This window comes from Bombina bombina, chromosome 1 (genome assembly GCF_027579735.1).
Source record: "Bombina bombina isolate aBomBom1 chromosome 1, aBomBom1.pri, whole genome shotgun sequence".
Classification (NCBI taxonomy): Eukaryota; Metazoa; Chordata; class Amphibia; order Anura; family Bombinatoridae; genus Bombina; species Bombina bombina.
Genome location: NC_069499.1, coordinates 1,343,311,598 through 1,343,333,385, shown reverse-complemented (window position 1 = coordinate 1,343,333,385; position 21,788 = coordinate 1,343,311,598). Strand labels below are relative to the sequence as shown.

The following is a 21,788-nucleotide window of genomic DNA, read 5'->3' as shown; positions in this document are numbered from 1 at the left end:
ATTTGAAATTAACACAGTCTCCATAACTGGATAGAGGATATTTAAATATGGACTAAAGTAGTAAAATCTAAAACAGCACCTGACACCCCCAATGGCTAGGGCACTCAGCACCTCCTATGACCAGACCCCTGCGGACAAGAATTTTCCTTCGTCACATGGTCGGGAATGCGGAAATGGAAAAACGGAACGTAGCCACACCCGAACACAAAGTGAGCCGTACAGTCCAAAACAAGCGCCCAACCAAAAGGCCACGTCACTTCCAAAAGCCTCAAAGTTCCAACCACGAGCCCAGTAAACATCGCACATAAGCAGGTTGAATCACATAACAAACATGATTATAAATCCCCCTGTTCAATAACCCCCCTCAGAAGATACTAAACCTTGATTCCAAGATACTAAAAGAGACTCACTGAGACCCTTATGTATAAGTTAGACCCGCAAGGTGGTAGCCTCTCGGGAAACATTCACAGTACATTGCGAATAAAGTAAAATGAAACGATCTTACCGGAATCTACGCCATGGAACAGGAACACAGCCCTTCAAGTGTGAAGAATAGTAGCATTGCCTCTGCCATGGACTTGAGAGAAGAGAGCAGGCAGCGAAGCGAAGTTTGACACCGCTGATTGCTTGAGGAGCTGTTAATATGAGTCGGGATAGTTTTGCAGAAAGAAACTCCCTGCATCTACGGACTCGGTCATCCAAGTCCTCACTGAGAGACTGACAGGACTACTTAAAACTTCTGTCCCATGCCGAAGAGTACTACCCTCCATAAGAGACAAAAACAAAAATTAAAAACTCTGACACTTCTCTGCCATCTTCCTTGGACGAAAGGCAAAGAATGACTGGGGGATGAGGGGAGTGGGAGGAGTATTTAAGCCTTTGGCTGGGTATGCCTCCTCCTGGTGGCCAGGTTCTTAATTCCCAAAAGTAATTAATGCAGCTGTGGACTCTTTCCATTTAAGAAGAAAACCCACATTTTTTATGTCATGATTTAGTAAGAGCATGTAATTTTAAACAACTTTCTAATTTACTTCTATTATCCAATTTGCTTCATCGTCTTGATATCCTTTGCTGAAAAGCATATCTAGATAGGCTCAGTAGCTGCTAATTGGTGGCTGCACACAAATGCCTTGTGTGATTGGCTCACCCATGTGCATTCCTATTTCTTCAACAAAGGGTATCTAAAGAATGAAGTAAATTAGATAATAAAAGTAAATTGGAATATTGTTTAAAATAGTATTCTCTACCTGAATCATGAAAGAAAATATTTGGGTTTAGTGTCCCTTTAACAGCTCTGCTGGGGTGCTCTTTGCCTAATTGGAATGAATTGTGGACTCTCAATGCCATTGGAAAGAAATATGTATTTATGAATATGTATTTATGAATTGTTATGTTGGGTTGGAGCACTTGAGAATATGTGATCGTGTTTGTGCGCGAATAGGGTGTTAGATGTAATCTGGCCCTAAATTGGTAGGTGCCCAAAATATTTACACATTTTTTTAGAGCTTATTTGCAATCCAGTTTTTTACATGCATTCATATTTTTTTATTCCCAAAAGTAATCCACCATTCTAATGTCATATGTGCTGTGCCTACTAACCTTATTCTTTATCAGTCTCTCAGTATCTACATCCCGCACTGGCTCCTCAGCATCCTGGTCAATAGTCTCTTGACCTTTTGCATTTTCTCTTAGTCTTTCTATCTCCCTTCGGAGCTGTTCTGTCTCACTTGCAGCTTCTTGTCTTTCTCTTTTCAGAGCACTCAGTTCTTTGCTCAGAATCTCAAGTCTGCTTCTGAGCTGCACACCTTCCTCTCTTGCCTTGTTGCGTTCAGCTCTTACTTTACTCCACTTTTCCCTCCAGTTTGCTGTACAGTCTGACCACCAGCGCATTGTTTTTTCCATCTGAGCAGCCCGAGCTCGTGCTTCCTCCAGTTCTCTCAAGCGCAGTTCCTCACGACTCTCCCAGTCTCCAGAGACAGATGTCTGGGGAATAGGGGATGGTGGCAGAGTCTTTGGTGAGGGAGTAAGTGAATCTGGATGGTGTATGCGATCGGGTTCCGAAGAACCCAAACTGCATAGTAGCTCCGTACTCTGGAGTAACAGAGGGGAGTCTACAAGCCGGGGGCTAGGACCACTGCTTTGACTCATATTAAATATAAGGGAATCTAATAACTGAGAAAGCTTCCTCCTGATGAGTGTCAAGGAGGCTGTAGGAATAGTATATTTAGACTGAGGTTAACTACAAAGCTGGAGGAACAGCATCTGAGGGGGACAGGTCCCTTAAACTGGAGAACCTGCACCCCCTCAGATTCTGCCAGGATCTTTGTTATACAATTTAAAGTCTCAGAAAAAAAATTATAGACATATTACAGGTCTCCCTTATTCTGGTCTACTGCTGCACACGTCATTAACAATGCCTCTATTTGCCCTTCTTTCTCAATCCATGTGTTAATGCTCTTCACTCCAGATTCCAGTATAATGAGAAACTTTGGAACAGTTGCATCTGAAGAGGATTGATCTTCTAGAGACCTGAAATGCAATAGCACAAGAGTTAAAACTTCACTCCTGCTCTTTTAGAAATCACTCTAAGGTTTAACAGCATTATGAACTAAATACATTTCTAAATACCTAAAATATATACACAAACTTCTCCTTTTATCAAAACGTGTCCGGGTTTGTGGATCCCTCACAACAAGCCTAAAGGAGTAAGAATTCATTTTTTTATGTCTGGCTCTCGTGATTTGATATCTTTTGCAATCTAAACTAAAATTCTTTAATACATTAAAGCATTTTATTACTGCACTATTGCTGGCCTATAAATATGTCTTTAACTCCAACAAAAAGGTATTTAATATATAGAGAGAGACTGAAAATGGAGAACAAAAATATCAGTGCTATTAAACGCTAACATTGTTTGATCCCAATCAATAGTGCTTTTATTTTTGTACTCAAATCACAAGTCAAAAGCACTAAAAATCACATAATAGACTCCTTTGGGGGTGCAATAAAAAACTAATGTCGTTAATCACGTGATAAGATGAAGGTGCACTAAGCAGAAGGTCCAAAGACACTGAAGACACACACATACATACATAGGCACATACACCATTGAGCACTTCCCAGTCCAGCACCTGATCAAATACCATATCCCTTAAAATGACAGTATTTGTTTTGTAATCATAAACCTTCATTTTACATTTAATATGTATAAATATGAATGAAATACTTTATTTTACATTGTAATTTGTTATAAATAATATATTAAAGTGTTGCTTTCCAGCCTATTTTGTGCAGCACTCGCATGCAACAATTAACTCACCAATAGCAAGATAATAGCGCACCCTAGGCTACGCATTAAAATTATAGGGCGCTAAAAAAAAAAATGTTGGCCGTGTTAAGATTCTCTGGTAAACTTTATTTTACCATCCACTTTTAATATCAGAATCAGCATTATTCTTTGCGCAAAGCCACGTTAAAGGGACATAAAACCTCACTTTTTTTTTTTTCATTCACAGCATACAATTTTAATCAAATTTGACATTTCAAATTTACTTATATTATTAATTTTGCTTAATTCTCTTTGTATCCTTTATTGAAGGAGCAGCAATGCACTGCTGGGAGCTAGTTACACATTGTACACATTGATAGATAACAAAAGGCATATGTGCAGCCACCAATCAGCAGCTAGCTCCCAGCTCCTGAACCTACATAGGTATGCTTTTCAACAAAGAATACCAAAAGAACAAGGTAAATGACATAATAGAAGTAAATAGGAAAGTTATTTAAAAACAAAATTTATGCTTACCTGATAGATTCATTTCTCTTGTGGTGTATCCAGTCCACGGATTCATCCATTACTTGTGGGATATTCTCCTTCCCAACAGGAAGCTGCAAGAGGATCACCCACAGCAGAGCTGTCTATATAGCTCCTCCCCTAACTGCCACCTCCCAGTCATTCGACCGAAGACAAGCAAGAGAAAGGAGAAACTATAGGGTGCAGTGGTGACTGTAGTTTAAAAATTAAAAAAACACCTGCCTTAAAATGACAGGGCGGGCCGTGGACTGGATACACCACAAGAGAAATAAATTTATTAGGTAAGCATAAATTTTGTTTTCTCTTGTAAGGTGTATCCAGTCCACGGATTCATCCATTACTTGTGGGATACCAATACCAAAGCTATAGGACACGGATGAAGGGAGGGACAAGGCAGGCGCTTAAACGGAAGGCACCACTGCCTGTAAGACCTTTCTCCCAAAAATAGCCTCCGAAGAAGCAAAAGTATCAAATTTGTAGAATTTAGAAAAAGTATGAAGCGAAGACCAAGTCGCCGCCTTACAAATCTGTTCAACAGAAGCCTCATTTTTAAAGGCCCATGTGGAAGCCACCGCTCTAGTGGAATGAGCTGTAATTCTTACAGGAGGCTGCTGGACAGCAGTCTCATAAGCTAAGCGGATTATACTTCTTAACCAAAAAGAAAGAGAAGTTGCCGAAGCCTTTTGGCCTTTGCTCTGTCCAGAGTAGACAACAAACAATGCAGATGTTTGACGAAAATCTTTAGTAGCTTGTAAATAAAACTTTAAAGCACGAACCACGTCAAGATTGTGTAATAGACGTTCCTTCTTTGAAGAAGGATTAGGACACAGTGACGGAACAACAATCTCTTGATTGATATTCTTATTCGATACCACCTTAGGAAGAAACCCAGGTTTGGTACGCAAAACTACCTTATCTGCATGGCAGATCAGATAAGGGGAATCACACTGCAAGGCAAATAACTCTGAAACTCTTCGAGCCGAAGAGATAGCTACCAAGAACAGAACTTTCCAAGATAAAAGCTTGATATCTATGGAACGCAGAGGTTCAAACGGAACCCCTTGAAGAACTTTAAGAACTAAATTTAAACTCCATGGCGGAGCAACAGGTTTAAACACAGGCTTGATTCTAACTAAAGCCTGACAAAACGCCTGAACGTCTGGAACATCCGCCAGACGCTTGTGCAAAAGAATAGACAGAGCAGAAATCTGTCCCTTTAAGGAACTAGCTGACAATCCCTTCTCCAATCCTTCTTGGAGAAAAGACAATATCCTGGGAATCCTGACTTTACTCCATGAGTAACCCTTGGATTCACACCAATGAAGATATTTACACCATATCTTATGATAGATTTTCCTGGTGACAGGCTTTCGAGCCTGAATTAAGGTATCAATGACCGACTCGGAAAAACCATGGTTTGTCAAAATCAAGCGTTCAATCTCCAAGCAGTCAGACGCAGAGAAATTAGATTTGGATGTTTGAAGGGACCTTGAAGTAGAAGGTCCTGCCTCAGCGGCAGAGTCCATGGTGGAAAGGATGACATGTCCACCAGATCTGCGTACCAAGTCCTGCGTGGCCACGCAGGAGTTATCAAAATCTCCTAAGCTCTCTCCTGCTTGATCTTGGCAATCAGACGAGGGAGCAGAGGAAACGGTGGAAACACATAAGCCAGGTTGAAAGACCAAGGCGCTGCTAGAGCATCTATCAGCGCTGCCTTGGGATCCCTGGACCTGAACCCGTAACAAGGAAGCTTGGCGTTCTGACGAGACGCCATGAGATCCAATTCTGGTTTGCCCCAAAGTTGAATCAACTGTGCAAACACCTCCGGATTGAGTTCCCACTCCCCCGGATGAAAAGTCTGACAACTTAGAAAATCCAAGAATACAAGGGATAAGAGTGCGCTCAAAAGAGCTCTACCATAAAATGTAAAATGTAATTGAATTTAAAACAAATTTTATTTGGTTTAATTTAATCGATTAATTTTTAAAAATAGTTAATTACACAATACAACACACTAATAACATGAACAAATGTAATCTACAATAAGGTGCACCTTTTTTATAACATAAAAAACTTTAGAGGTATATTTCAGCGTGTTTTTACAAAGTTATTGCAGCAATGTTTTTTTCAATGAATTGCAACTGTTTCCAGTGGTATTTGCTACACAAATGTTGCAGCAGTGCTGTGAGAAATGCTTGTATCATAAACTGACTTTTTTCAAAAGCAAGTATGCAAAGTGTTTACAAAGTCTGTGTAGGAGAAATATAACTTAGTATCTCTTACTTGCCAAACTTTTGAATAGAGGCAATAAGTCTTATAATTTGTTGCGGAATGATAAATATTGTTTTCCTTTTCTATATAACAATAGATTCCATTAGAAGTCTTTTTAAAAATCCCCAAGTTGGGTGTACAAACTCACCAGAATACGAAAGGTAGATGTTTTAAATACCTTTCCCTGACAGTCAGGGAAAGGTATTTAAAACATCTACCTTTCGTATTCTGGTGAGTTTGTACACCCAACTTGGGGATTTTTAAAAAGACTTCTAATGGAATCTATTGTTATATAGAAAAGGAAAACAATATTTATCATTCCGCAACAAATTATAAGACTTATTGCCTCTATTCAAAAGTTTGGCAAGTAAGAGATACTAAGTTATATTTCTCCTACACAGACTTTGTAAACACTTTGCATACTTGCTTTTGAAAAAAGTCAGTTTATGATACAAGCATTTCTCACAGCACTGCTGCAACATTTGTGTAGCAAATACCACTGGAAACAGTTGCAATTCATTGAAAAAAACATTGCTGCAATAACTTTGTAAAAACACGCTGAAATATACCTCTAAAGTTTTTTATGTTATAAAAAAGGTGCACCTTATTGTAGATTACATTTGTTCATGATATTAGTGTGTTGTATTGTGTAATTAACTATTTTTAAAAATTAATCGATTAAATTAAACCAAATAAAATTTGTTTTTAATTCAATTACATTTCACATTTTATGGTAGAGCTCTTTTGAGCGCACTCTTATCCCTTGTATTCTTATATTTTCACTAGTGTGATTACTGGGGATTATCACACTTAAAGAGTAGCTATATTTCTACCTATTGGGTATTTCTTGTTTTAACAACTTAGAAAATCCGCCTCCCAGTTCTCTACTCCTGGGATATGGATAGCTGACAGATGGCAAGAGTGAACCTCTGCCCATAGAATTATTTTTGAAACCTCCAAAATTGCTAGGGAACTCCTTGTTCCCCCTTGATGGTTGATGTAAGCTACAGTCGTGAGGTTGTCCGACTGAAATCTGATGAACCTGACCGCAGCTAGCTGAGGCCAAGCAAGCCTGAAGAGCATTGAATATCGCTCTTAGTTCCAGAATGTTTATCGGAAGGAGTGTCTCCTCCTGAGTCCACAAGCCCTGAGCCTTCAGGGAGTTCCAGACTGCACCCCAGCCCAGAAGGCTGGCATCTGTCGTTACTATTGTCCAATCTGGCCTGCGGAAGGTCATACCCTTAGACAGATGGACCCGAGATAAGCACCAGAGAAGAGAATCCCTGGTCTCTTGATCCAGATTTAGTAGAGGGGACAAATCTGTGTAATCCCCATTCCACTGACTGAGCATGCAGAGTTGCAGCGGTCTGAGATGTAGGCGGGCTAACGGCACTATGTCCATTGCCGCTACCATTAAGCCGATTACTTCCATACACTGAGTCACTGAAGGGCGAGAAGTAGAATAAAGAACACGGCAGGAATTTAGAAGTTTTGACAACCTGGCCTCTGTCAGGTAAATCTTCATTTCTACAGAATCTATAGGAGTTCCTAGGAAGGAAACTCTTGTGAGAGGGGAGAGAGAACTTTTTTCTTCGTTCACTTTCCACCCATGCGACCTCAGAAATGCCAGAACAATGTCCGTGTGAGACCTGGCAACTTGAAAAGTCGACGCCTGTATCAGAATGTCGTCTGAGTAAGGGGCTACTGCTATAGCCCGCGGCCTTAGGACCTTTGTAAAGATTCTTGGTGCCGTGGCCAACCCGAAGGGAAGAGCCACAAGCTGGTAGTGCCTGTATTGACCCTCCTGGTTCAGAGGAAGGATGGTTCGAATAGTCTCCATCTTGAAGGATGGGACTCTGAGAAATTTGTTTAAGATCTTGAGATCTAAGATTGGTCTGAATGTTCCCTCTTTCTTGGGAACAACAAACAGATTTGAATAAAAGCCCTGTCCCTGTTCCTCCTGTGGAACTGGGTGGATCACTCCCATAACTAGGAGGTCTTGAACACAATGTAAGAATGCTTCTCTCTTTATCTGGTTTGCAGATAAAAATGAGAGATGAAATCTCCCTTTTGGGGGAGAGGTTTTGAATTCCAGAAGATAACCCTTGGACACAATTTCCAATGCCCAGGGATCCTGGACATCTCTTGCCCAAGCGTGGGCGAAGAGAGAGAGAGTCTGCCCCCTACTAGATCCGTTTCCGGATCGGGGGCTGCTCCTTCATGCTGTCTTAGAGGCAGCAGCAGGCTTCTTGGCCTGTTTCCCCTTGTTCCAAGCCTGGTTAGGTCCCAACGGGGTTTCAACCTGTAGAGCCTCCTCTAGGGACTCAAACCAGAAAGCCGCGGCAGCAGTGACTGGGGCAATGCATGCAAGAGGCTGGAGAATAAAACCTTGTTGAATAAAATTTTTCTTAAGGTAACCCTCTAATTTTTTATCCATTGGATCTAGAAAAGCACAACTGTCCTCGAAAGGGATAGTGGTACGCTTAGCTAGAGTAGAAACTGCTCCTTCCACCTTAGGGACCGTCTGCCATAAGTCCCGTGTAGCGGCGTCTATAGGAAACATCTTTTTAAAAACAGGAGGGGGAGAGAATGGTACACCTGGTCTATCCCATTCCTTAGTAATAATTTCAGAAAACCTTTTAGGGATTGGAAAAACATCAGTGTAAGTAGGTACTGCATAGTATTTATCCAATCTACATAATTTCTCTGGGACTACAATAGTGTCACAGTCGTCCAGAGTTGCTAAAACCTCCCTGAGCAATACGCGGAGGTGTTCAAGCTTAAATTTAAATGTAGACATATCAGAATCAGATTGAAGTATCTTCCCTGAATCAGAAAAATCACCCACAGATTGAAGCTCCCCTGCTTCAGCTTCATTATATTGTGAGGGTGTATCAGAGATAGCTACTAAAGCGTCAGAGAGCTCTGTAATTATTTTAGTCCCAGAGCTGTCTTGCTTTCCTTGCAATCCTGGCAGTTTAGATAATACCTCTGTAAGGGTATGATTCATAACTGCCGCCATGTCTTGCAAGGTATACGCAATGGGCGCGCTAGATGTACTTGGCGTCCCCTGAGCGGGATTTATAGGATCTGACATGTGTGGAGAGTTAGACGACATAACTTCCTCCTTGTCAATTTCTTCTGGTGATAAATTTTTTAAAGCCAGAATATGGTCTTTGTAATCTATAGTAAAATCAGTGCATTTGGTACACATTCTAAGAGGGCGTTCCACAATGGCTTCTAAACATAATGAACAATGAGTTTCCTCTATGCCAGACATGTTTAAACAGACTAGTAATGAAACCAGCAAGCTTGGAAAACACTTTAATATCTGTGAACAAGCAAAAAATAAAAACGGTACTGTGCCTTTAAGAGGAAAAAAACAATCACAGAAACAGCTAAAACAGTGAAAAAAGCAGTAAATCTTACGAAATTTTTACAGTGTGTATAATAGGCTGAAAGAGCATTGCACCCACTTGCAAATGGATGATTAACCCCTTAGTTTCAAAACCGGATCAAAAAAACAATATAAACGTTTTTAAACAGTCACAACAAACTGCAACAGCTCTACTGTGGCCCTACCTGCCCATACAACGACTTTGGAAGGCACAAAAACCCCTTAGAGAGGTCCTATATGTTCAGGGGACTCCTTCAGGGAAGCTGGATGTCTCAAGCTGCAAAAACTAATGGAAAATAGGCCCCTCCCAACCTGTACTCACAGTGAGAAGGCCTTAAAAAACTATCCCTAGGCAAAATCTAGTCAGCCATGTGGAAAAACTGGGCCCCAGAATAAAGTTTTATCACCAATATGAAATAAACGTTTATACACCTCAAGCAAACGCTATTTCTATTCAGTAATGTGAGTAAATAATAAAAATATTACCCTTTACAGCAAGCATGATACCAGTCGTTATTAAATCACTGTAATCAGGCTTACCTTAAATAAATCCGGTATTGTCAGCATTTTCTAGCTTATTTCTCTAGAAAAATTTAAAACTGCACATACCTCAGAGCAGGAGACCCTGCGCGCTATTCCCCCAGCTGAAGTTACCCATCTCTTCAGTTATGTGTGAGAACAGCAATGGATCTTAGTTACAACCTGCTAAGATCACCAAAGACCACAGGCAGACTCTTCTTCAACTTTCTGCCTGAGGCTAAAATAGTACAACTCCGGTACCATTTGAAAATAACAAGCTTTTGACTGAAGATAAACTACATTAATGCACCACATCTCTCTAGCTGCTTCCCTTGTCGAGAGCTGCAAGAGAATGACTGGGAGGTGGCAGTTAGGGGAGGAGCTATATAGACAGCTCTGCTGTGGGTGATCCTCTTGCAGCTTCCTGTTGGGAAGGAGAATATCCCACAAGTAATGGATGAATCCGTGGACTGGATACACCTTACAAGAGAAAATGGTATGCAATATCTGAATTATGAAGAAAAAAAAAATGTGGGTTTCATGTCCTTTTAAGGATAACAAACCCTGCGCTATCAGTTGTGATCCACTTGTAATTTACCCCATAGTTGTGGTCACTCGAATATATAAACATGTTGCATAGCAAGAAGCATTATGAGCTATGTTTTTCCATTGTTAGGACACGTCAATAGCTTATTAAAAAAATAGCAAGGACTTTGAATTATGAAAATATAGACCATGCGTTCCACATTTGGGGTGAGAAAAGTAACTTAATTTGAGGGAGAAAAAACAAAACAGGAACATTGTTTATTTCGCAATATAGTTCTCCTGAGATTTTTACATTGGCCCAATATATCCTATGGAAACAGAAAAACAGTTATGGATATGGTATTGGCAATGAAGACAACACTACACTAGAAGATAATAAGGCAGAGAGTCTCCTTTCTGAGAATCAATTAATTCCAATGTCTGAAAGTAATTTGCAGAGTGAATATGTTTGTATGTTCATAATAATAACAAGATGTTAAAATGTGACAAAACCTGGCAGTGGTGATTAAAGAAATATGGATTTAAACAACAAAATAGTATCTCTCGGCTTTATTTATCTTTATCTTTGGGAAAAAATGCTTTAAGGGACATTCTAGTCAAAATTGAAATGTGCATTTCAGTTTTACATATAAGATATTCTTGCTATACAGGTGCATTAGAAAATAAATGTTTCTAATAAAACCAGTTGTAGGTATAACTTTCCCTGCACAAGGGGCATACAGTGATAGAAAACTGCTTGTAGCAAAACTTAGTACAAGTATAAAGCAAAAATGCTTAAAATAAAAGCTGAAACTCATTAATTTTTATATACAATTTGATTAGAATGTCCATTTAAATTAAGTACCCCACAAAATATTTTGTACCAGTGTCCATAAAGCCAATAAAATAAGTTGTCTTAACGTTCTATTAGGATCTCCAAGATAGATCTGTGTAGGATTTAAAGGGTCAGTAAAGTCTTGCATTTGTTTGTAGAGGGTCATTGTCTTGCATTTTTTGTTGATTATGTAAATCTACTGTATTAACTGGTTCTTTAAATAGTTATGATACAGACAGAGAGTGAAAGTTTAAACAACTTTCCAATTTACATCTATTAACTAGTTTGATTTGTTCTCTTGGTGTCCTTTGTTGAAAAGCATACATAGGTTAGGCTTAGTAGCAGTAATGCACTACTAGGAACGAGCTGCTGATTGGTAGCTGCACATATGTGCTTCTTTTCATTGGTTTGCCCAGGGGCGCAGTTTGGCCTATGCAAACAAGGCACTTGCCTAGTGCGGCAGATTGGAGGAGGGCAGCACTTTTTTGTGGCTAAATTTGTAAGAAGCTTACAGTTATTTTAGAAGTTTATAATAAGAGATTTTGCCTAAGGAGATTACATTCTAGGGGGTATAATAAGAGACTGCCCATGGAGTTTACATTTTAGAGGTAACTTTGACCCTTTCATTTATTTAGCTATCTATTGCCTTTAGTTCTGTTGGCTGTCAACATTTAGTATTGTGTTTGGGGAAGTATTGTTTCAAGAAATATGTGCATTTTTTTTATTATATATATTGCAGCAATAGATAGATGTGTGTGCGCATATGTGTTTATGAGTATGTGTGTGTGTGTGTGTGTGTGTGTGTGTGTGTGTTTTGCAAGTCCTTGTGAATGAAGATTTACTTTGGAAATGCCCTTGAAAAAAAATTCACATTACTCCCTGACCAAAAACCATTATGGCCAAATTAGTCCTAAAACCTGAGGGGGCAGCAGAATTTTGAGAGTCTAGGACAGCACAAAACCTAATTACGCCACTGGGCTTACCAGATGTCTTCAGCTAGCTCCCAGTAGGGAAAAGCTGCTCCTGCAAACAAGGATACATTTCATAATAAAAGTAAGTTGGAAAAAGTTGATTCAAAATTGTATGCTCTACCTAATTCATTAAAACAAAAAAATTGGGATTTTCATGTAATTTTATTAGTTATTAAAATTATTATATTATTGTTTGAATAACCAAAATATACACTACATGGAATAACTAGAATGGCAGAGGTAGGTTCCTGTGTATTTTACAATTAAATATATGGTTATTTTATTGGTGTTAAACCTTTGTAATGAGAGTGCTGTATAACTTTTTCTCTTCTTATATATTTATATATACACTTTGTTTTAGAACTCTGAAATGAATCATGAATTTTAAATCACATAAGACTAGATTAAAAGTTGAGCGTTATTAGTGCCCAATATAGTATTACAAGTGAATGGTAAAATAGTCTTACCATAGACTATACATACATAGCTAACATTGCTCATATTACAAGTTGTGTATATATTAAAATATACTTTAAGACTTTTTGAAGAACCCCACTATTTTGAGCGAAAGCCATGATCTGACTTTTGTAGCATGCCCCATAGAAGTCTATTAGGTGAGGGATTTAGTGACGCTGCACTATTTGACCTCCAGATGTTAGCCAGCCCTAGGCTTTCACTCAAGCTCTAACATTTTACTTTCTACTTGTAATATGGAAGTAAAATCGGGATTGCTATGGATTGCACTCTAAAGATGTTAGCACACCATAGCGTTACCATTTTTTACATTCCACTTGTAATCTAAGCCATAATGTACAAATCAAAATATCCTTGTATGTTGAATGCATTTTTGAGCAACACGTGAAAGCAGATTTTGGAGCCATTTTGACAGTAAAGTAACTTTTTTTATTATTATAATAATATGTCCTATTGACTTTAAAGGAACAGTAAAGTTGAAAAATTGTCTTTTATGAATCAGATTGAGCATACCATTATATACAACTTTTACTTCTTTACCATTTACTTCTAGTATCTCATTTGCTTTGATCTGTGGGTATCTTTTGTTGAAAAGCATACCTTGGTAGGCTCAGAAGCAGCAATGTAGTGCATTGCTAAACAACTGTAGCCTTAGACACTAGAGGGCGCTAAAATAATCAGTGAATCTAACATGAATCTAACATAAATGAATGGATGAAAGACCAGCAGCACCTCTCAATACCAATAAAATGGATAAAAAGAATAAAAATATACGTGTGATAGACACACAAGAGGGCGCTATGACAACTAAGTAATAAAAAACAAAAAATAATTAATAATGTGGACAATGACAAGCAATGTATACGAATGGTTATGAACAGATCATGGACTCTCACCATACAGACGATGCAACAATTGATATTCTGTCCCAAAAGAATGTGTAATGTCCATATATATAATGTCCAAATGATGTAAGCAACACCAGTTGCTGCCGATGGTGCTGTACTGTCCTCCTGTGAATGCCCTCTTAGTTCCTAAGTGGCCGGAGGCAGATCTATAGGGGTGGAGGGGAAACAGAAGCGACAAATGTGTGTATCCAGTGTGATATAAACCCCCCTGTCCAAGTATACTATGCCCAGGGTACTCACACTTTGACTTAGCACACCAATGTGCTGGTAGGCGCAGACTGGCTATCAGAGCAAACCAGCTAGCTCTCTCCGGTGCACTCTCTCGCTGTGGTAATCGTCAAAGTCTGAGCCGCTGTGTCTCTTTAGTGCTGATCTCCAGCACCAGCAGGAACTGGTAACAGACTAGCTCCCAAGGATTGGTAATGAGGATATACTTATCATGGAATCATATGCGATGGTATAAAAAATAGATTTTAATCAATGTTAAAAACAACAACCATACAGATTCCACAAATAGATATCAGGTATATATTCTTTGCTACGCGTTTCTCGGCTGCTTATGGGCCGTTTCTTCAGGCATATTTGTATAAACATTTGAATCGGCTATATATTGCCGCTCATTACCAAATCCTCCCTCCCCCCATCAGACCCAATAGGCGTGTAGCTGTCAGCCATTGGCTGTTGAAACACATCCAGCTGATACTTAGTAACATAATTTGAAATAGATACATGTATCCAACAAGTTACAAACAATGGTATAATCATAAAAAACAATGGTATAATCATAAAACGTAACAATATAGTTGTCTACTTAATATTGCAAGCTTCCTGCACATTTCCTCCTCAAAACGGGCCTCCAAAAAATAGCGATTAATAAAATCTCTCGATTTCGCTTCGAAATGGTATACGAGGAGTAGTACAAATAAACTTATTCATAATAGCGTTGTTACGACAGGAGGTCCCTTTAATAAATCAAAATGAGAAAATCGTATACTATTTCGAGAATATATACATCATCTAGATAGATATTTAATGCATCATATCCAAGTATTTGATAGTGGAAATTTAATTTCATATGAAGCCCATTATCAATATATATAGGTACTATTTAGTTCTTAGCTTGGTTACACATTGGAAGCGAAATCGAGAGATTTTATTAATCGCTATTTTTTGGAGGCCCGTTTTGAGGAGGAAATGTGCAGGAAGCTTGCAATATTAAGTAGACAACTATATTGTTACGTTTTATGATTATACCATTGTTTTTTATGATTATACCATTGTTTGTAACTTGTTGGATACATGTATCTATTTCAAATTATGTTACTAAGTATCAGCTGGATGTGTTTCAACAGCCAATGGCTGACAGCTACACGCCTATTGGGTCTGATGGGGGGAGGGAGGATTTGGTAATGAGCGGCAATATATAGCCGATTCAAATGTTTATACAAATATGCCTGAAGAAACGGCCCATAAGCAGCCGAGAAACGCGTAGCAAAGAATATATACCTGATATCTATTTGTGGAATCTGTATGGTTGTTGTTTTTAACATTGATTAAAATCTATTTTTTATACCATCGCATATGATTCCATGATAAGTATATCCTCATTACCAATCCTTGGGAGCTAGTCTGTTACCAGTTCCTGCTGGTGCTGGAGATCAGCACTAAAGAGACACAGCGGCTCAGACTTTGACGATTACCACAGCGAGAGAGTGCACCGGAGAGAGCTAGCTGGTTTGCTCTGATAGCCAGTCTGCGCCTACCAGCACATTGGTGTGCTAAGTCAAAGTGTGAGTACCCTGGGCATAGTATACTTGGACAGGGGGGTTTATATCACACTGGATACACACATTTGTCGCTTCTGTTTCCCCTCCACCCCTATAGATCTGCCTCCGGCCACTTAGGAACTAAGAGGGCATTCACAGGAGGACAGTACAGCACCATCGGCAGCAACTGGTGTTGCTTACATCATTTGGACATTATATATATGGACATTACACATTCTTTTGGGACAGAATATCAATTGTTGCATCGTCTGTATGGTGAGAGTCCATGATCTGTTCATAACCATTCGTATACATTGCTTGTCATTGTCCACATTATTAATTATTTTTTGTTTTTTATTACTTAGTTGTCATAGCGCCCTCTTGTGTGTCTATCACACGTATATTTTTATGTAGTGCATTGCTGCTTGTTTGACAAAGCATACCAAGCAAATTTGATAATAAAAGTAAATTGAAAAGTTGTTTAAAATTGTATGCTCAAGGGAGGAGGAGCTAGACAGGTGTTGCTCAGCTCGCACCTCCAGTCCCACAGCTACTGGCGGAGAAACCCCTTGCGCCTTGCCTCAATTTTTGAGGCTGCTTCCTTGGACAGACAATAAAATCGCCTCTGGAACCCTTACCAGTGGTCTGCCATCCCACTGGGTATATTTGTTATCACCTGCCTGGACTTATCTCAAGTGTGCCTACAGGATAACTAGGTTTAAGATACGTGCCTTCTCGGTCCACAAGACACTCTCCCTACTGCCCCCGAGGTGACTTGCTTTCTGGTTTGGCCCCCTTTCCCCGGGTCTGCCTCCCGCTCCCCCAGCTTAGACACTCTCAAGCCTCGAATTTATTAGGACCTTTCACAGCCTCACCTGCTGCATTGTCCGGGAGTGGTGTTCCCCAGTTGGCTGGGTCCATTGTTCAGTGGCTGCCCCGCCCCCTCCCCCACCGGTGCTGCGTGGGAGGGAGACTGGTTCGACCTGGCTTGTTGGCGACCTGCTGGAGGTCCCTCCTTTGCCGCCGTGGGTTCCCAGTGTAGCGCTGTTCTCTCCCCTCCCACCGTTGCTGCGTGAGGGGAGTTGCAAGCTGACCAACACACACCGCTGTGGAGCAGGAGCTCCTGAAGATAATTTGCCTCCGTGATTGACTCCCCCGGCGGGGGTCTGGACCAAGACAGCAGGAGCGGCGAGTGCCCAGACTACGGGAGTGGGGGTGAGTTCTGCCATATCATTTGTGGTTTTAAATTCATACTCGGCTAAGGGGAAAAGTAGAGACCTGAACCTTTGAGTGGGAGACTAAGCTGGGAAATATAGGTCTGAAGGTTTGCTATTTGCCGCCCTGGAGCCCCATTGCTAGACGCACACAGAAGGGGTAGAACTCAATACTACTATCCACCAGGGGACTTCAGAGAAAAATAAGAGTGTTTCTCTTTTTGATAACATAAACTGAAAAGGTGCTAACAGCGCCGAAAAAGTCTTTTTTTACTACTAAAAGATCCTGTGTTAGTATAAATCCTTTTCAGGAGTCCGGAGCTGGGCTTTCAGCAATTAAGCAATCCGTTTCCAGGAAAAGGAGAAGGGGGAGAGAGAATAAGGAAAATAACATCAAGAACGTTATTTTTTTTGGATTCTTAGTCGTTACATTGGTTTTTGAGATCGCTTTTTCCCCACTGCTGGCGTTACAATTTCTCCCATAATATGTCTGTGTAAAAGATCCCTGTATACATCTCTGGTCATAAAAGAGGCTAAGAAGTCCTTAAGTCCTAATACCAACAGCAAAAGTATTGAAAGGGACAAGCACACTTAAGCAGTGGATTTACAAGTTACAGCACTTTCCCTTGGGACTTTTTTTTTGCTCTGGACTATTACGGATAACATTGTTTCTATTGTTATAATATTCACAGATCTGCCAATAACCACTTATTTTACATAGTTGCAGATTTGTTGTAAAGTCACCTGGCATACTGAGCCTCATGTCCTGGGTTCCTTTCTGATCTTATATAAGAGATTTTTGTAGGTTACTTCTCTTGTCTTTGCTGGGCTACAATAGCTATGTATCACAGACTCCTAAGGTTCATTACTGGAATTGATATGTAAAGGGTCTGGTGGATTTAGCCCTGGTTGTATATAGTATAATTTCCCACACCAAGATTTTTTATTGTTTGGTAGGTTTAAAGCTATAACTCTTTCTTCTGAGTTTAAGGAGAAGAGTGAATGCTGAAAAACCTTACCATAATCTATGACCCATTTGTTCCCAGACTTTTCTATGCTCTTAAGGATCTGGGCCTAATTACAAAAATTTAAATATAAAAATTCAAAAGATATGGGTAAAAATGTATTGAGGCATATTGTTAGATACCTAGTAGTGATCTAGAATTGACCTTGATGGGTTTTTTGTTTTTTTGTGTGTTTGTTTTGATTTTTTTCATACTTAGACCTTGCCTGGGCAGTTAGTATAATATAAAAGAAGTTACTAAAGTCTTCTTAGGCTAATATAAGTAGATGTAGCCATTAATAAGACTAGGTATCTTAATTAAAAACTAAAGCTGCAAACAAACACTTAACCAGTCTCAGGAAGCTATACATAGTCTCTCTTTTGTTTGACATATAATTCCCTAAATAAGTAAATTTATTGGTAGTTTAAATCATAGACACAATTGTTCAAAAAAACCAAGATATTTGTTAAAGTAATCTACTATTAACGTATTGATTTTTCCTTCTTACATACTGGAGAAAGGCGTATCCTTTGAAGCACTCACTCTAAAAGGCTGAAATCCCTAAATAAATATCACTAGGTATACTATAAGTGTATAGTACACATCTGAGACTCTGAAGGATAGGTACTTAAAAATTTCTGGTCACTTTTTTTCTCTTGAAAAGAATAACTACTTGCCCTGGTAAATACCAGGACTACTGACTAATTCTAATAGAGGATTAAAAACATAGTAAAATTAAATACTGGTAGAAGCGTGGCTTGGACCCAGGAGATTTGGAGAGGAACAACCCCATGCTGCTGCAATAAATTGTTGCCAATTTCACTATTTTTCTGGTGGGGTTTTTTTTTTTTTTTTTTTCTTGCTTTTTTTCTAAACGGGCCTTGAGCTCCTTGCACTTCTGGGCTCTTGGAGCCCCTGAACACCCCCTTACTCCGTCACTTTCCCTTCACCGGCACAACCTCACCTCCCTTTACAACTAAATTAATCACTCACCCCCCTTTTTTTTTTTTTTCTTCCCCTTCAACTTGTGTAGCACTTAAATTCACTCACACTCACGCGGTACATGGATAAATTCCTTTCTAACTCCCCTAAAATTCCTTCCCCAAATATGACAGGAAGGCACAGAGATAGGAAACTTAAAAATACGCTGGACCCACTTGCCGAACAAATAAATCCCATTAATGTGACATCAATACCAGAAAACATCTCCTCCTTAACTCATGAGGTGAGGCAGTTCTCGAGCAGACTGCAAGAAGTAGAACAGAGGGTCTCGGACCTAGAAGATCAAGCTACTACACATAGTACCAAAATTGAGACCTCAATTAAAAAACTACAAAAAAATGCTGGACGGGGTAGAAGACCTTGAAAACCGTTCCCGACGGAATAAGCTAAGAATAATTGGCCTTCCTGAAAGTAAGAAATTTGAAAATCTTGATACCTTTATATTTGACACTCTCACTAAAGCTCTAAAAATCCCTTCTACCCATCCATCGATTATAGTCGAAAGAGTCCACAGAATAGGTTCTCCATGCCTAGACAGTAATAATATCAGTAGACCTCGACCTATAATCGTAAGATTTCTTAATTATAAAGATAAAGATCTGTTACTCCAATATTTTCGCAAGAACCAACCAATTATGATAGAGGATAATAGAATTATGATCTTTCAGGACTTTTCGGCAGACACAGCCTTAATGAGAAGGGAGCTGGCTCCGATCTGCTCCAAATTCATACAACAAGGATATAGGGCGGCCCTGATATACCCCTCAAAATTGAAAGTGGTAATAAAGGGGACAACACATATTACTGAAGATGTCCATGTAGCTGAAAATCTTTTTAAGACCATAGACACAAACATAGCATCTTCTGAAAGCAGTAATATGGCGATGACAGATATAAAAACGGGGAATTGGAATCCCCACCCTTCCCCCCCCCCTTTTTTTTTTTTCTTTTCTTTTTTTTTCCCACTCTTTCATTTCTTCCCTTTTGTCCGCCCGGTTCTCTCCTCCTACTCATTTTCCCCGATATTTTTGTCATTTTTATCTTGCTCTCATATTTAGAGTTACATGACACATAAATCTAATAATTTTAAAATTGTATCCTGGAATGTAGGAGGAATCTCTTCCCCCATCAAGCATAAGGCAATTTTATCACATCTGCGGAAAGCTCAGACAGATATTGGTTTATTACAGGAAACTCACTTAAATTTAGAGGAGTCATTAAAATTAAAATCAACCTGGGTAAAAGAAGTTTATGCGTCTCCGAGTGTAGGGAAGAAAAGGGGAGTCGCATTACTTATAGGCAAAAGAATCCAAGTGGAGATTCTACACTCTGAGGCTGACCCCGGGGGGAGGTATGTCTTAGTTAAAGTGAAAATAAGTCAGGAAAAATATACAATTTGTAATGTTTATGGCCCGAATAAAACTGATCCTGAATTTTGGGACTCATTACAAGTCAGACTCCTCTCTAGTGGGGAAGGCCACCTAATTTGGGGGGGGGGACTTCAATATGTCCCCTCAATGTCCTATAGACAGGCTTAGAAAAGACTCTAAGCTCCTGAAACATAAGAAGGACAATCTTGATTTTAAAATAATAAAGAATATCAAACAGGTCCTCTCTTTACGAGACATCTGGAGATATCAGAATCCTGATACTCAGGATTTCACTTGCCTATCTAAGGCTCACAAAACCTTGTCAAGGATTGACTTGTTTTTAATTAGCGACCATATGAGCTCCACAATGATCAAATCGGAGATAATGCCAATTTTTTTAATCGGACCACGGACCTATATCTCTTGAATTTAATCTGGCTCAATCTAGATCCAAGACCTTGCGATTCTTTTTTCCTTGTTACCTTTTCACTGACTTGAAGTTCAAACAGTGGCTTAGGAATAAATTCACGGAATATGCTCAATTTAATATTAACTATGTGGACCATACAGATATCTTCTGGGAAACTGCTAAAGCAGTCCTCAGAGGGGAAATTATTGCATACTCCGTTATTCAAAATAAGAGAAGAAAAGCAAGGGAAAGGGAAGTCTACAACTCGTTGATTAACTCTTATAATCTCTATTTACTAGAAAGAACTCCTCTAAATTGGGCTAGATACATTCGAGCTAAAGCTGCAAGAGATACTCTTTTTCTAACTCAGGAAACATTTAGGGAACTTAGACTGCAAGCTAAAATGCACAAATTTGGCAATAAATCTGGTAAAATGCTAATCAAATTAATTAAGAACGAGAATAAAAAATCCAATATTGATAAAATCCAACATAATGGGAAATATTTAGCTAAGTATGAAGAAATTATAAATATGTTTCATCAATACTATCAACAACTTTATTCTAATTCGGAGTTTGATATAGACAAAGCGACTGAATTCTATAGTAAAATCATCTTTCCTATGGTTACTCCTGAGGAGGTTGCTAGACTTAATGCTCCTATTACAAGGGAAGAGATTGAAAAAGTAATCACAAAACTTTCTCTAAACAAGGCAGCTGGACCGGATGGATTGCCCAATGAATTCTATAAAACTTATCATCAGAGATTGTTTCTTATTTAGCTAATTTATACAATGATATATTCATCTACCACAAACAGCCTACGCCTTCTTTCGCGTCCTCACTTACCACTTTGATTCTAAAAGAGGGGAAGGATCCTACATACAAGGAGTCATACAGACCAATTGCATTGTTAAACTCAGATTATAAAATCCTATCCTCCATTTTAGCAACAAGACTTCAGTCTATTTTGTCTACTGTAATCCATCCGGACCAAGCTGGATTTCTTAATAATCGCAATTCGTCAGCAAAGATTCGGGAGCTACTTGTCACTATGGAATATACTCAGGAAACATTTAAGCTTCTCTTTAGCAAGGATTGGGATTGAAGGTAATTTCCCTAAATTTGTGGAGAATTTATATAATCATTCTTCCACAAGCTTGATTGTTAATAATGACATTTCCCCCCCAATTGCATTAAAGAGGGGTACTCGGCAGGGCTGTCCTCTTTCTCCCCTTCTTTTTGATTTAGCCATAGAACCTTTAGCAATTAGGATCAGGAGCTCATTGGAGGGTATAAAAATCAGAAAC

General features: G+C 39.2%; 1 protein-coding gene across 4 annotated transcripts in view; it reads right to left on the bottom strand.

Moving 5' to 3' along the window:
* The window catches only part of CCDC102A (coiled-coil domain containing 102A), a 365,633-nt gene that overhangs the window by 183,386 nt on the left and 160,459 nt on the right, over nucleotides 1–21,788 (bottom strand). For all 4 annotated transcript variants that reach the window (XM_053702750.1, XM_053702734.1, XM_053702742.1 and 1 more), the window contains exon 2: nucleotides 1,600–2,529. In XM_053702750.1, the coding sequence (XP_053558725.1) occupies nucleotides 1,600–2,148 (549 nt within the window). In that variant the 5' untranslated portion in view covers nucleotides 2,149–2,529. The remainder of the gene's footprint in view (nucleotides 1–1,599; nucleotides 2,530–21,788) is intronic.